Source organism: Schistocerca americana, chromosome 4 (assembly GCF_021461395.2).
Source record: "Schistocerca americana isolate TAMUIC-IGC-003095 chromosome 4, iqSchAmer2.1, whole genome shotgun sequence".
NCBI lineage: Eukaryota > Metazoa > Arthropoda > Insecta > Orthoptera > Acrididae > Schistocerca > Schistocerca americana.
The window spans coordinates 793904567-793921329 of record NC_060122.1 but is presented as its reverse complement, the minus strand read 5'-3'; the positions used below and the strand labels follow the sequence as shown (position 1 = coordinate 793921329).

Sequence of the window (16763 nt, the reverse complement as noted above, 5' to 3'; positions counted from 1 at the left end):
TTACGTCTCCATGAGTTCCATAATCGCTTCATGTGAAAGCCGGGATGGTTCCCCGAAACGGTGCAGCCGATTTCTTTCTCCACCATTTCCCTCAGTCCGATCTTTGGCTCCGTCTCTGATCCCCCTTTCCTTTTTGTCCAAATTGATAAACTGTTATGAGGATCAGTTATAAAATTCCTCGGTTTGTACGGCTAAACGCCAACGAAAACTCATCTGGAGTGGGTGACGGTTTGTCAGACTCTGCTGGATTCAAACACGACCGTACTTATCTTGAAGACAATTTATCTGCCGGGAATCCCAAAGATTCAGCCTCAGCTGAAAACCTCAATTATGTGAACAGTATGGTATCTGACCATCCGAGAGAAATGGTGCGTGATGTACCAGTAACAGTGCGTGATGTACCTCACCTCACAGGCTTACGAGAAGAAATAATACGGAACATCTTACATCATATCACAACTGCGATGACACTGTGTAAGATGGCTGCACATACCCACGGAGATGTTTAAGTAATGTAAAAAGCAGTATGAGAATATGAAGAAAAAAGTAATTGAAATTAGGAAAAGGAGTCTAATGTTCTAAGTGCACATCGAAATAATTAGTTGTAGCACACCGCTAAGATAAATTGAATATTATCTTCAAAAGTTGAGTCGAAAAACCATCTGGCTTAGGAAAACATATGAGGATGTAGAATAAATGGAACAAATAAGCAAGAAATTGAAGACAAAATACAATGTAGAAACAAAATTAAGACATGCAAACGTTTCCAAGTACAAGACAGTGCCAATAAGAAAGGGAAGAAAATGGACAAGAGCACGGAGGAAAGAAAAAGGGGACAAAGCTTAATGATAGCTTATTAGTTTTGAACATGGTCCTCAGCTGGCCAAGGCTGGCATACATGGCTATATTCCAGATTCCCGCTTAGCGATGGTATCTAGTCGCTGGAGAAACATACGGAGTTCAGCGTTCAAAGTGGTCACTATGTCGAAGATAATTTCATTTCTTACCTAAGATACAGTTTTTCACAGCTAGGTTGCTAAATTTTCACCTTACGATCATAAACGTAACACTACCTTGCTTGGCTCCTGATTGTTGTGTGGCACGAATGAGTGACTCGGTGAACGAATATTTGTAGAACGGACTGCAACCGAAATGATAGCCGAGCACAATTTTAAGAAGCCTTAACGTCTAGTCTGCATGGATTTAACGGAATTTTCATTTCTTTCCTCTGTAAAATAAATTTTTCGTCTGTTTTTCGCTTTGTCACGTTCTTTAAAACAAGCTACAGTTATTCTTCTCCACGTAAAAAAAACTGCAATTCAACTATTCGGAAGCACTCCCCTGATTTCGACATCAATAAATTACGAGCTCAAGCACTGCGAAAAGAAAAAGTGTCGTTACCTGCTAATATTACACATTATGTTCTCGTGCTTGTCGCCTGCAGTGCTCCTTTTCAGTTGACCCGCATCACAGAAACGCGATGTGTACAAGCTATCGAGCGTTACGTGCTCTGCTGCCCCACGGTCTGTTCACACCTCCTTAGCCACTTAACGAAAACGTGCCAACAAGAACAAACTTCGGCTGCGAAGACTGTGTGTGTGTGTGTGTGTGTATGTGTGTGTGTGTGTGTGTGTCACACTTTGGTCACGAAGACGGTATCGCATTTTCTCCTGGGAATGGCACCCAGTCGCCAGTTACGATGTGTGTGTGTGTGTGTGTGTGTGTGTGTGGTGGAACGTAAACAATAGGTATGGCGACCGTTCCGTTCCCATCCACAACTTTTGCAAGCAGTGGGAAAGATAGTACATGTGTTAAACTCTGCTACTGTAATAATTGAAGAACACCGCAACATTTAATACAGAAGACATTTAAAGAACACTCATTGATCAGTAACCGTAACTGTGCCACTAGGCAAAAGGAAAGCCTGTCTCTGAAATAGTGAAAATGAAGAAGGGCTGGTTCACTCGTGGCAAAAAAGAAAAAAATTGTTCGAGTACATATTGAGTATGTAAGGTCGAAACAATGTGTTTTTTAGTCACAATCTATCAAAAGTTTACAGTTCTCCAACGTAAACCGCAACTGCTAGTTATAGATTAGTTAACGAGTGAGCCCGTACTTGAGTTATATACACGATGTTCATAACATACGCACAAGAAAAATTCTTACGTAGGGTATAATGCATTTCATAACGAAATAATATAAGAATAATACGATGATATGAAAAGACAGTCGGTGCCCAAAACCAGAAAAACTGACGTTAACTTAATGAGTTTCTGTGAGAGGAAACATTCGTATCATAATAAAAAAATTAGCCTACAGCTGAGAAATGGAGCTCGGCCAAAGGGCAGCGAACGACAGCGGTTTTAGGCTGAATTATTGATATGAAGTAAATTTACTCGCCTGTCTTTGAAATGTCTCAAGTGTAACGAATTGTTTTCTTATGGTATAATTTGGTTCACTCAGTAAATCTTCTCTTAAACAATATTCCAAAATTATACAGTTGCTAGCGCTACATGACAGTAAGAAAAGAACTGACATGAGTTTTGTGATAATAAAATGGACTTCAAAAGAAATTACTATTTATCTCCATACCGAGCGGGGTGGCGGAGTGGTTAGACACTGGACTCGCATTCGGGAGGACGACGGTTCAATCCCGCGTCCGGCCATCCTGATTTAGGTTTTCCGTGATTTCCCTAAATCACTCCAGGCAAATGCCGGGATGGTTCCTCTGAAAGGGCACGGCCGACTTCCTTCCCCATCCTTCCCTAATCCGATGAGACCGATGACCACGCTGTCTGGTCTCCTTCCCCAAACCAACCAACCAACCAACTATTTATCTCCGCTTTTATTTTTAGCGGAAATTGACTATTCAATTTTAAGTATGCACAAAAAAAGAATTTACATGACTTTCAATCTCTCTTTCGTTTTTTCTGAAACAGGAACCGGTAAAGAATCAATACAGGTAACATGCATGCTCATAGCTGACAAGTCTGTTTCAAGCGTACGTTATGGGAATGTAAAAAGAAGAATTCCTACGCTTTAGTAACAATTCCTATTATTCGATGTGAGATACACGCATTTCTACATTGCAGTCCGTTTTAAAATTAACTATTAGAACAGGAGGGAGTACACGGATTTTTGGAACTGAGGTAAAGGGAGAACCAATGAATCACAATATTAAACAAGAACCGTAAACCGTTTCGTAATAAACCCTAGGAGACATCGTTTGCAAATGAATTAGTCATTGACTACCTACGGACAGCGACAGAGATCGACGCATATGGGGTGGTGAGTAGGTTGGTAATTACTGCCACAATGGCGTACTGCGATTTGTATGCAGATGACTTATTGTTTTCCTGTGTTGCATTTACTTAGCGAGTATACGAGAACGCCCAGGTGTGAAGCTTTTTCACGGATATTGCATAAATGCTTATAAGTCGTGGTAAATTATGGTACTAATGTCGTATCTAACACGTTGCTTTTTTTCACTGCGTAAAACGGCTACTGTGAAGCCTATATTCTCCAAAAATAACTCGGGTATCAATTGCATTTGAGACAACGTCGAGTTTGGAAAGTTTGGAGCACGCTCTTGAGCTGGAAATGTAATAACAATCCACCAGTAAAAAATATTTTCCTGAATTGTACACTATAATAATTCCGTGTGGCTCAACAGTCTGATGGAAATCTTTTTAATTGACGCCACTTCACTGACTTGCGGTTCCTTAACCTACCCCACCAACTCTACCAGAGAATGGCGACCCACAGTTTAACGCGAAATCCGAGCAACGTGTCGTTTCCGGAGAATCTTCACATCATTGAGGGTTGACAGCTAGCTTAAAGGAAGAGTGGGAAATTTCAGTGCTTCGACCGGGATTCGATCCGGCGATTTCTGGGTTTCCGCACTCGCGCCCAACCACTTGACCACTTGTAGACTCTTAACAGTACGCCTCTCTGCGACTCCATGACTCGTAGCCTTTCTATTCACAAAAATAGTTTCTTCTTGCTGACTTATCACCATGGTTGTCATCCTGGTACATACCATGCTCCGAAAGAAACAACCCAATATAAGGATAATTGAGTGAGAGAATGTCTGCTCGACACAGGACGAGTTTCGAGTCAGAACAACTCCTGTGTGATAGAAGGATTCTTCTTTCTGGAAAAGTCTCGAAGTTTTTTGGCTGGGAGGTCTTCTGTTCATATTGAGTCATATGAACATAACAAAAACGTATTCGTAATTGTATTAGCGCGCGCGCACCATATGGAGGTACAGAACAGAAAGCCATGCAGGAGCCAACACGTCGAATCCTAACACCAGATTAATGCTACAAAGAGTTATGCAAGGGCTCATGCACCTAATCTAAGAAGAAAGTCTTACTGCTCAATACACCACATGTTTTTCAGAACAGTATTCTCGAAATTGCTGATGCACTTTAATATTTACAACCAACGCTGAAGCGATGGGTCCGTAATGAAAAGCCACCACTATATTTTCTTACACCCTTAGGCTGTTATCAAAACAAAATTAATCAAAGTCAACAGAAAACTGACTGCTATTCACGAGAAGGCGATTCCTTCCGTAGGTTCAAACAAGTACATCATAGAGCGACCAGGCTAATTACTCATCATCTTCTGACATAAGAGCCGGAAGTTGCTTTTCGAATGCGACAAAGAAAAAGACAATTTAGGTTTTACACTGTGTGTCTCGCTTCACATTACTACTCGCTATTTAAATATTTTAGCTTAGTGTTTATTGTATCTGTTGGTTCACATTACTACTCGCGATCTAAATACTGAATCTTAGCATCTGGAACCTTGCATACCTTAATGAAAGTGTGGAAATTAAAAATTCTTTATTGTTTCCCGTTCCGCTTTATATTTTTAAATCTGATTTAAGAAACTCTGGTGATATTGTTCCCTAAGCAACACACCACAAAAGCATATACAAACGCGTTTACCCAACTGCTTCATAATAGTCTTATTCAGAGCAAACTGATTATAAAGTAACTATACGCAATCATTACTGTTAAATAAGTTAATAAGAAGTGTTAACTTCGATCATCGAAATTATTTTCAGGAAAGAAGACATGTCATACATAAAATTTGTTTTGTAGTGTAATTAAGTTGGAAAGGGAAAAACTTTAATTTCGCAACAATCGTTGTACAATGTGATTAGCAAGTGTTCGAAATAGTTAATATAAACCAGTCTACAGAAATATTACAGCTCTCACTGAAGATCAAATAACAGACAAGAAAGTTTCAAGAATCTACTGTTCCTTTGCACCCAGCATTTTTTACTACATGCTCCATAGTCATAAATATTAATATTCAAACAGAGAAGATGTACTCCTTCCTCTATTCTCAAGAATGCACTATTTATGGTCACGGTTTCATAGGTGCAATCCGACAGAAATACATAATGAACAGAAAACCCATGTGACGGTAAATAGTTCTCTTAGCGAAGACCAGAACTGTTGTCTCATTACATGAGCAGAAGTAATTCTCAGCCTGGCCGTGAACACCTGTGTTATTCAGATAAAAAAATTCACTCACATTTCGCCATAGAAATCTTTCACCTCACGCCTTTTGTCTAACATTTTCGCAGGAATTAATTGCTGTTTGAAAACCGAGGGTTTCTTTATCGTCTAGAAGTCTCTATGGCCACGTGTACTGTCCTGATGAAAAATCATTTATTTTACTCTTTTAATCGAGACTTCTACTTACGATTTCACGGTTTTATTTCATCCATTTGCTGTATACGCCTTGTATGCTATTTGCAGAATTTAGTCTTTGCGAGGAAATCAAGAAGAAGACTCCCATCTGCTTTCCAGAAAACGCTAGCTGTGACCTCTTCAGCAGACGATATTATTCTTTAGTGCGAAGCGACTGGCGTCGTTTGCTTTGAAAGTTATCCCATTTCTGAAGCGGTGTACGCAAATCTAATCCACAGTAAGAAGTCCGCGCACCCATCACTAGGTTTCTTCTCAAAACTATCCACACACTGCTGCGAAATTTACCGCTGAGTTTACATCAGGTGAAAGTGACCTCATTAGTAAAAAGCTCCGTCAGAGATAGCTCTGCATTTACAATGTATTTTTATCCCTCTCTTGATATGCTCATAGCATGAGGTAAATCACCGACCTTTGATCGCTTTGTTAAATACAATTTTGTGCATCTTCTCGCAGTTTTTGTCTAAAGCCATCTTTTAGGGAACTTCCTTGACGTGTACGATATGGAAGACAACTGCGATAACGTTTGATTTCAGCTATCCATTTACCGAATAAGAAGAACCAGTCTTAATATAAAGCTTTACCAACTTTGGTGGCGACAAGTCGTATAAGAGAGAGTGAGTTTTAAAACATTCACAGCACGATTATTCGAAAAAGCTACATAAACGAGATTATTTCTCAGATCAAGTTAACACGTAACATAAATATGCTATTACGCAACATGTACCACTGTAAAAAGAGCTAACACTGTATTGCTATCATCACCGTATCTGTGTCAAGTACAGAAATTTTCTCCTCGCCATCGTTGGAAACTGTTGCAGAGGTGAGCAGATCTTCTCCCACAGAACAGTTCCCCACTGGCGCTTTGAACAGGAAACGGCCATTAGCTGAATGCAACGAGTCGTACGATTTCGTCATACAGCTTGAATGACCTAAAACTTGTACCCTTTTTATTTCGTGAGCCGTTCAAGGTATCGAAAACGAGGATTTCTGGATATGATAGTACAGAGTAATTTTGTTGCATGTTCAGTCCATTTAAGTCTTGTATCAACCGTGATACTGAAGCAAGCACGATTTTTTTAAATGACTAATAACACTACACATATTTTAACAGTATTCTAAAGTTCCTGAAAAGACGAGCAGCATACAGCGTTATAACGCTTGTCAGTACTGACGCCAAAAGTTTTCGCAAAGGTATAGTGGAGGTGGCTTGAAATTGAACGGGAAGGCGGCCCGAGTTGGCTATTGCCGTGTAAGCACTGCCAAGTGCGATTTCCGTTCCAGTCTCTGTCGTTATATGCAGCAAGAAGAAGGGTCTACGCTACTAATGTAAGATTAAAGGTAATTATTCTTGGCCCTAATTTACACGACAGTGATTCAAAGTCAGCTATGAGTAGTATGAATGGAACTATATGCTAACTTATAGCATATCAGAAACGGTTTGCAAATTATTTCAAATGTGTGTACGTACTCAGGTTGAAGCGAACAGCTTTTGGTCAAATAAGGAAACAGTCGAAAGCCTTGACACAACGACGGAGCCTGGCACGACAGCCTCGCTTCAGTACCTTGGTCGATGTAGAAGTTAAGTCGATTATACAATGAGGTGACAAAAGTCGTGGGATACGGTATGCACATATACAGATGGCGGTAGTATCGCGTACACAATGTATAAAAGGGCAGTGCATTTGGCAGAGTTGTCATTTGCACTCAGGTGAAACACGTGAAAAGATTTCCGACGTGATTATGCTCGTTCTACGCGAATTAACGACTTTGAACACGGAACTGAGCGCATGGGACATTTCATTTCGGAAATCGCTGGGAATTCGATATTTAAAGATTCACAGAGGGAAGAGTGTGCCTAGACTACCAATTTCACCACGGACACCGCAGTGGCTTAAGGCCTTCGTTTAACGACCGAGAGCAGCAGGATGTGAGTAGAGTTGTCAGTGCTAACAGACAAGCAACACTACGTGCAGCAACCGCAGAAATCAATGTGGCACGCTCGACGAACGTATCCATTAGGACAGTGGTGCGAAATACCACGTTAATGGGCTATGGCAGCAGACGACGGACGCGAGGCCTTTGGTAACAGCACGACATCGCCTGCTGCGCCTCTCCTGGACGACTGGAAAACCGTGGCCAAGTGAGACGAGCCCGATTTCAGATGGTAAGAGCTGATGGTACTATTTGAGTGTGGCGCAGACACCACGAAGCCATAGACCCATGTTGTCAACAAGGCACTGTGGAAGGTGGTGGTGGCTCCATAATGGTGTAGGCCGTGTTTACATCTACATCTACATCTACATCTACATGATTACTCTGCAATTCACATTTAAGTGCTTGGCAGAGGATTCGTCGAACCACAATCATACAATCTCTCTACCATTCCACTCCCGAACAGCGCGCGGGAAAAACGAACACCTAAACCTTTCTGTTCGAGCTCTGATTTCTCTTATTTTATTTTGATGATCATTCCTACCTATGTAGGTTGGGCTCAACAAAATATTTTCGCATTAGGAAGAGAAAGTTGGTGACTGAAATTTCGAAAATAGATCTCGCCGCGACGAAAAACGTCTTTGCTTTAATGACTTCCATCCCAGCTCGCGTATCATATCTGCCACACTCTCTCCCCTATTACGTACCGAGCGAGGTGGCGCAGTGGTTAGCACACTGGACTCGCATTCGGGAGGACGACGGTTCAATCCCGTCTCCGGCCATCCTGATTTACGTTTCCGTGATTTCCCTAAATCGCTTCAGGCAAATGCCGGGATGGTTCCTTTGAAAGGGCACGGCCGATTTCCTTCCCAATCCTTCCCTAACCCAAGCTTGCGCTCCGTCTCTAATGACCTCGTTGTCGACGGGACGTTAAACACTAAATCTCCTCCTCCTCCCCTACTTCGTGATAATATAAAACGAGCTGCCCTTTTATGCACCCTTTCGATGTCCGTCAATCTCACCTGGTAAGGATCCCACAAAATGGTTCAAATGGTTTAAATGGCTCTGAACACTGTGGGACTTAACATCTGTGGTCATCAGTCCCCTAGAACTTGGAACTACTGAAACCTAACTAACCTAATGACATCACACACATCCACGCCCGAGGCAGGATTCGAACCTGCGACCGTAGCTTTCGCGCGCTTCCGGACTGAGCGGCTAGAACTGCTAGACTACCGCGGCCGGCTAAGGATCCCACACCGCGCAGCAATATTCTAACAGAGGACGAACGAGTGTGGTGTAAGCCGTCTCTTTAGTGGACTTGTTGCATCTTCTAAGTGTCCTGCCAATGAAACGCAACCTTTGGCTCGCCTTCCCCACAATATTATCTATGTGGTCTTTCCAACTGAAGTTGTTCGTAATTTTAACACCCAGGTACTTACAAGGGGAGGCCGCCAATTGTGAAATTCAGATTCGATTCATACTGCGCATAATAAAAGCTCATGGCCAAAGGTGTAATGTGGCAAAGCACCAAGATGCACTTCTCAGCCGTTGTCGAGAAAATCGACGGTTAAAAGAAACCGTTGCGGTGAAATACTCTCTACGATTAATAATTCTCTACAGCGTCGTGGCGCAGCGGTAAGCGCTCGGGTTCGTAATCCGAAGGTCGCCGGATCCAATCTCGCGCTACGCAACCTTTTTTTTTATAGTATTTCTTATTTATAATTCAAATGTATATATATATATATATATATATATATATATATATATATATATATATATATAAATTCCCGGCAATCAGTTGCAACAATTATGCATATAATAAGTTGTTGGAAGTCGTTTGTCGTGGAAAAACTGGCGACTTCGAACATCATTATGTTTTCCGCAAACAAAGTTGTATTTCACAAATGTTATTAATTGTCTTCATAACGTTAACCACGTGTAGTTAACGGAAGACGTAGAAACGATATTCCGAAACGAATACGTATAGCGTAAGTCAAACGTTCGAATTAGAATAGAGACCCCACGAACACAAATTTGCTGTGGCAGGTATGAAATATAAACTCCGTTACTCGCTCGTTACACTTGAATGACAGATGTTGAATGGGCCGAAACGAGCCGCCGCATAACAGCGTAGTTGCCTGCTAACTTCGGAAGAAGGTAGATGCGGTCCCTAGCGCAACTTATAACATCGTCGAAAATCAGTGCGGACGTCGGAAAAATGGAGGCGGTACAATTGGAGAGCGATCCGCCTTCACCAACATGATGCATAAGCAATTCATTAATACTTTATATATATATATATATATATATATATATATATATATATATATATATATATATATATATTTGAATTACAAAAAACTAATAATTAAAAAAATTGCATGGCGCGAGATTCGATCCGGCGACCTTCGGATTACGAACCCGAGCGCTTACCGCTGCGCCACGACGCTGTAGAGAATTATTAATCGTAGAGAGTATTTCACCGCAACGGTTTCTTCTAACTGTCGATTTTCTTGACAACGGCTGAGAAGTGGATCTTAGTACTTTGCCTCATTACACCTCTGGCCATGAGCTTTTATTATGCGCAGTATGAATCGAGTCTGAATTTCACAATTGGCGGCCTCCCCTTGTTAGTTGAATTGACAGCCTTGAGAATTGTACTACTTATCGAGTAATCGAATTCCAACGGATTTCTTTTGGAACTCATGTGGATCACCTCACACTTTTCGTTATTTAGCGTCAACTGCCACCTGCCACACCACATGGAATGGACTGGGCTGTCTCGTCCAGCTGAACCGACCATTGACTGGAAATGGTTATGCTCGGCTTCTTGTTCCCAGTAAACAACAATGCAATTCAAATGGATGACAATGCGCGATGCCACCGGGCCACAATTGTTCGCAACCGGTTTGAAGAACATTCTGGACAACTCGAGCGAATACTTTAGCCTGCCAGATCGCCTGACGTGAATTCCACCGAACATTTATGGGACATAATCGAGAGGCCAGTTAGCGCACAAAATCGTGCAACAGCACTTCCGCAGTTATGAACGACTATAGAGGCAGCATGGCTCAATATTTCTGCAGGGGACTTCCAACGATTTGTTGAGTCCATGGCAGGTCGAGTTGCTAACTACGCCGTGCAAAAGGAGGCCCGACACGATACTAGGAGGTATGCCACAACTTTTGTCACCTCACTGTACATGCAACAGAACTGCGTGTCTCTCTGTCTTCTATCATACGTGGAGAACCTCGTTCCGATACCTTTCAACGGTTCACGAAATAAAAGGGGCGCAAATTTTAGGTGTTTCGCGTAGTATGGTGAAGCATCTCTGAGCCGCGTCGCGGGCTCGGTGGCTTGGGAGGCGAGCCAGCGGGTATTACGGCCGGCCGCACCTTCAGCGGCGGCGCGGCGCACTTGTGTGTCCAGAGGCAAGTTTCTCCGTCCCTCTGGAAAGTGGAGCGGCCGGCCGTGATTAGTGGATCGCGCCGGTCACCGCCGAGCGCACTCCTCATCAGTGAAGGCCGAACGCAGGAATGTCCAAGGCCGCTGCGTGAACGGCGTCTCTCTCTCCCTCTCCCTGCAGTCTTTTTTTCCTTCCTTTTTCCTTTTTGTTTCTCCTTCGCCGCCGACGCCTCGTAAAGTTGCGAACAGCTTTAAGTCAGTTGCGAGTGTCCCCCCCTCGCAGACCTATAGCTTTCTCTGACACTGTTTCTCACGGTTGGCGAAAGGAAGAGAGAAAAAGGCAACTCATCGGCGCCAGAACAAATACCTACGTGTGTAGCGCGCGTTCTTCACTTCGAAATTTCGTTTACTATAGCGGCATCTACAGAACGGGGTAGTATATTTCCCCCATACTGTTTATTCATATTATTCAAATGGTTCTGAGTACTATGAGATTTAAGATCTGAGGTCTTCAGTCCCCTAGAACTTAGAACTATTTAAACCTAACTAACCTAAGGACATCACACACATCCATGGCCGAGGCAGGATTCGAACCTGCCACAGTAGCGGTCGCGCTGTTCCAGACTAAAGCGCCTAGAACCGCTCTGTCACACCGGTCGGCTTCACATTATTCACTTAAATATAATTAACTGGATTTCGGTGAGATAACAGTAAATAACACGAGCTATACAGCAGTCTATACGGATTGAGTTCGTTTCGGAACCGTGCATTGAAATCTCCGATCGTGTTCTGGTGAACGGCGGCTTAAATTCCTGTCCGGGTCACTCAAATTTCGATTTTCCGTGCTTTCCGTAAATCGCTTAAGGCGAATGTGAGGAACGTTCCTTCGAAAGGGCAGAGGCGACTGCCTTCACCAAAACGAGCTTGTGCTCCGTCTCACGTAATGTTAAACCTTAGCCTTCGTTGCCTCTGTCCAACTACGTCAGGTGTATGAAATATCACACAGGGCGTACAGTGTTGCACTGACGACATCGGTGGTTTCAATGGCCTAAAGATCTTTTCAATTGCCTCTGCGTTGAAAATTTTCAATGTCCGTCAACGTGGAGAAAAGAAAGGCACTGTACTTAAGAACTACGCAGAGTTTTATGAAGAAACTGTTATTGTCTGCGCGACTGCTACGGTCGCAGGTTCGAATCCTGCCTCGGGCATGGATGTGTATGATGTGCTTAGGTTAGTTAGGTTTAAGTAGTTCTAAGTTGTAGGGGACTGATGAACTCAGCTGTTAAGTCCCATAGTGCTCAGAGCCATTTGAACTGTTATTGTAAAGTGAAAACACTCGCACGCACACACACACACACACACGCACACACACACACACACACACACACACACACACACACACACAGAGAGAGAGAGAGAGAGAGAGAGAGAGAGAGAGAGAACGGGGAAGAGAAGTTAAAATAGACACAGAGACAAGTAATCAGTGTTTCGCTGTTAAGGTATAGGGGCGGATAGTCGGAAATAGGGGTATGCGTTTCTTACGACGTTTGCACATTCCACGATAGGGAGCTGTGTTTGTGTTTACGTAGCTCCAGGAAAATTACGCAGACCTGTCACTCCCGCTGCTTCAGTTCACGAGAAACGCCGCCAACTACTGTTAAGTTCCTTCCGCTAGCTGTCTAGATGCGCATCAGACTGTAACAGCAGCCACTGCACCTGTACTCCAAACGGTACTGCACCCGTATCTCGGGCACACTGCGCCCCGAACAACAGGAGCTACACGATTTCATTTTCGCCTTTCGACGATTTCAGAAGTCGCAGCACTGCGGATACAACAGTCACGGCGCGGTGTCTTCCCCGGTAGCTTTTTGCCTGAGGGCAGCCTCTCGTTTGCGTGCACCGTCGGCCGAAGAAACGGTAAACGCCGGAGGTAGCGGAGCGGCGTTGACACAGTGCCACCCGGCGAGTCGACGCACTCATCACACGCGGGGGACTCACCTGTGAGAGCGGGCGCTGGCGGCGTCTGCGTCGTATGGCGGTGGCGCGGTCCACGTGGCCGGTGCCTGTGCTGGGGCTGCAGGCGGCGGCTGCGGAGCGCGCGACGCTGCGGTCAGACCGGGTCTGGCCGCTGGCTGGCTGGCGCGGGGCCGCGGAGTCCACGGCCGGCGAGGTGGGGTGGGGGCAGAGTGGGGAGCAGCGAAAGACGCCGAGGGCCGCGCTCCTCCGAGGACGGCGGCGGAAACGGACGCCGACAGCTTTCTGCAAACACGCCCCGTGCACACCTTTGCGTACCAAAAGCTGCGCCTCGTAAGAAATGCGTCAAAGTGACTGACAGAACGTTTAAACAAACCAACACAAAACAATTTTTGTTGTTGTCATGCTCCGTGATTCCTGGTGACGTGATGAATGGCCTCCCTCCACGCACTCCTCCTCATTTCTTCCGGGGTCGTTCTGGTGCTTTCACCGTTGTGTTCTAGCCACCCTCTTGATTTTCCCGGATGCCTTTGACCTTCTGTTCTCCCGAGCGTTTCAGCTTTCTCTGCTGTGTCGGTAGTGGAGGTGACCAATTGTAATATCTCTTTATATTCGATGAATTATTCAGATACAATTCTACCTTTGAATGACGTTTACTAATTTTCTATCTTCATACTCGCAGAATCCATGCGAAAAGTAGCTCATACAATAGCTATGCCATGAGCGTATAATTATTCTTTGTAGTACTCTCTCTGGTGGTTGTTAGAAGAAAAAGCTTCCGAGATTGTCTTCGTGCCGATTAGCCTGAGCTTGGCTTAGAAGAACTGTAATCTGATTATTGAGATTTATAACAGAAGATAACTGAGACGAAACTGTACGATTAAAAAGGAAATATATATAGATTGCTTCTTCAAATAAAAGGTGTGTATTGGAAATTTGAGAATTAAGGATGTTTATCGATATATTGCATAGTTGTTAATCAGAAGGGAACTTCCGAAAGACTGGATACGAACCTGCATTTAATAATCCAAGAGCTCCATTACTTCTTCGGAAGGTTAAACTTCATCAAAGCCAAATATCCGCTTGATATGAGGTTTCCCGACTGATTATACAACGCTCCCAAAATTACGAGGCATTTTATTTGTACAGATTAGCAGACTGCCGCAAAGCGCGAGCCTGCAGAGAAGAAGAATCATCGCCTGATTTCAGAGTCATTTTGAGTGACTGAGCTATGACTATGTTTCCTATCATGAATGATTGATTGCTCGAACGAATTGAGAGCTACAGAATTACGCAGAAAAGAAAAGGTAGGAGAAAAAATTACACAATAAACGCAATGAGACATTATTGGTTAAAAACGGTCTTGGTTGCAATTTTAGTTTTTTTTATTTTCCAACTACGCGTTTCGCCTTATTTAGGCCTCTTCAGGTTGATCTACATAGAAAACACAGAACAAACACATATATTTAAGAATCGCGATCGCGTTGTGCAGAGCCGGCCGTTGTGGCCGAGCGGTTATAGGCGCTTCAGTCTGGATCCGCGGGACCGCTACGGTCGCAGGTTCGAATCCTGCCTCGGGCATGGATGTGTGTGACGTCTGTTGTGTTGGCAGAAGAGCCAACACCGTGTTACGAATGGAGGCCGAAATGCACGCGTTTTAGCTCACGCAGGCTGGCGTGAGGAGGAAAGGACTATACTGACGTGAGGTCTGGAACATGACAAGGAATTAGAATTCAGGAAGCTGACGAAATTAGTTTGATACTTAACTTTAATCCATTAATGATGAACGTCGCTCTTGACGGTACATGATTCACGATATTATTTGTTCAGAATACAGTCTTGGAGTAATTAGTTGCAGTAACTGAATATGGCGCCTTGCTAGGTCGTAGCAAAGGACGTAGCCGAAGGCTATGCTAAACTGTCGTCTCTGCAAATGAGAGCGTATGTTGTCAGTGAACCATCGCTGGCAAACTCGGCTGTACAACTGGGACGAGTGCTAGGGAGTCTCTAGACTAGACCTGCCGTGTGGCGGCGCTCGATCTGCAATTCACTGATAGTGGCGACACGCGGGTCCGACGTATACTAACGGACCGCGGCCGATTTAAAGGCTACCACCTAGCAAGTGTGGTGTCTGTCGGTGACACCACAATGTCCTTAGGTTAGTTAGGTTTAAGTAGTTCTAAGTTCTAGGGGACTGATGACCTCAGATGTTAAGTTCCATAGTGCTCAGAGCCATATGAACAATTTTTTCGCGTTGTCCAGACTTGGATAACCTAAAAGCATGCATAAACAGATCAAATACTGAAAGAGCAAATACCTTAATTTGGTATTTCTTCGAAACGATCCTTTAGGCAGTTAGCCAAAGGGCATCGTCGAATACATCACGCCAACATAGCCTTCGTTAAACTCAGTAAAAACTAGAAATATAAAATAGTAAAAGCAGATAAGAAAATTCACCAGTGATGGGACACTCAGAAATGTAACCATATTGCCGAAGCCTTATGACAAGGCCTTACCCTTTCTAGATGGACGCGAGTGACTCCAAGACCTGCTTAACGCGTTCCCGTTCACAGGAGCGAGTAACAGAGTAAGATGGGGGCTCAGGTAGTAAGCATAATGCACCACAGCGTCGTGTGCTAGTACTGAAGCCTAATACAGAATCACCTCAATAGGGGGCGTTGCCACGCAGTTGCTGGTAACAATGAGAGATCGTAAACTGGATATACATACCCACTAACACTTTATAAATGTAATGCACATAAAACATGAATAAGAAACGAGCGAGGTGGCGCAGTGGTTAGACACTGGACTCGCAATCGGGAGGACGACGGTTCAATCCCGCGTCCGGCCATCCCGATTTAGGTTTTCCGTGATTTCCCTAAATCGCTCCAGGCAAATACCGGGATGGTTCCTTTCAAAGGGCACGGCCGACTTCCTTCCCCGTCCTTCCCTAATCCGATGAGACCGATGACCTCGCTGTCTGGTCTCCTTCCCCAAACCAACCAACCAACCATGAATAAGATGGAATTACTAGGAGCAACACCTGTGCAATAACTTATCCTAAAATTTTGACGAAGTAAAATACAAATAAAGGCGGTAAATTTAAAATGAGAAAACAGGGCGTATAATACAACACACAGGTGCAGTACATAAACAGATTTTACGTATCATATGTTTAATGTTCTCGTTCTAGTGTTATATGATACGTAAAATCTGTTTATGTACTGCACCTGTGTGTTGTATTATACACCCTGTTTTCTCATTTTAAATTTACCGCCTTTATTTGTATTTTACTTCGTCAAAATTTTAGGATAAGTTATTGCACAGGTGTTGCTCCTAGTAATTCCATCTTACTCATGTTTTATGTGCATTACATTTATAAAGTTTTAGTGGCAATGTACATCCAGTTTACGATCTCTCATTCTTACCAGCAACTGCGTGACAGCGCCACCTATTGAGGTGATTCTGTATTAGGCTTCAGTACTAGCACACGACACTGTGGTGCATTGTGCTTACTACCTGAGCCCCCATCTTACTCTGTTACTCGCTCCTGTGAGGGGGAACGCGTTATGCAGGTCTTGGAGTCACTCGCGTCCATCTAGAAAAGGTAAGGCCTTATCATAAGGCTTCGGCGATATGATTCCATTTCTGAGTATCCGATCACTGGTAAATTTTATTATGTGTTTTTACTATTTTATATTTCTAGTTTTTACTAAGTTT

At 43.6% G+C, this 16763-nt stretch overlaps 1 protein-coding gene across 1 annotated transcript in view; it reads right to left on the bottom strand.

The window, feature by feature from the left end:
• Positions 1 to 16763, bottom strand: part of LOC124613807 (lysine-rich arabinogalactan protein 19-like) — a 407024-nt gene that overhangs the window by 331211 nt on the left and 59050 nt on the right. Inside the window, exon 2 of the mRNA XM_047142529.1 lies at positions 13068 to 13328. Within this exon, the coding sequence (XP_046998485.1) occupies positions 13068 to 13328 (261 nt within the window). The remainder of the gene's footprint in view (positions 1 to 13067; positions 13329 to 16763) is intronic.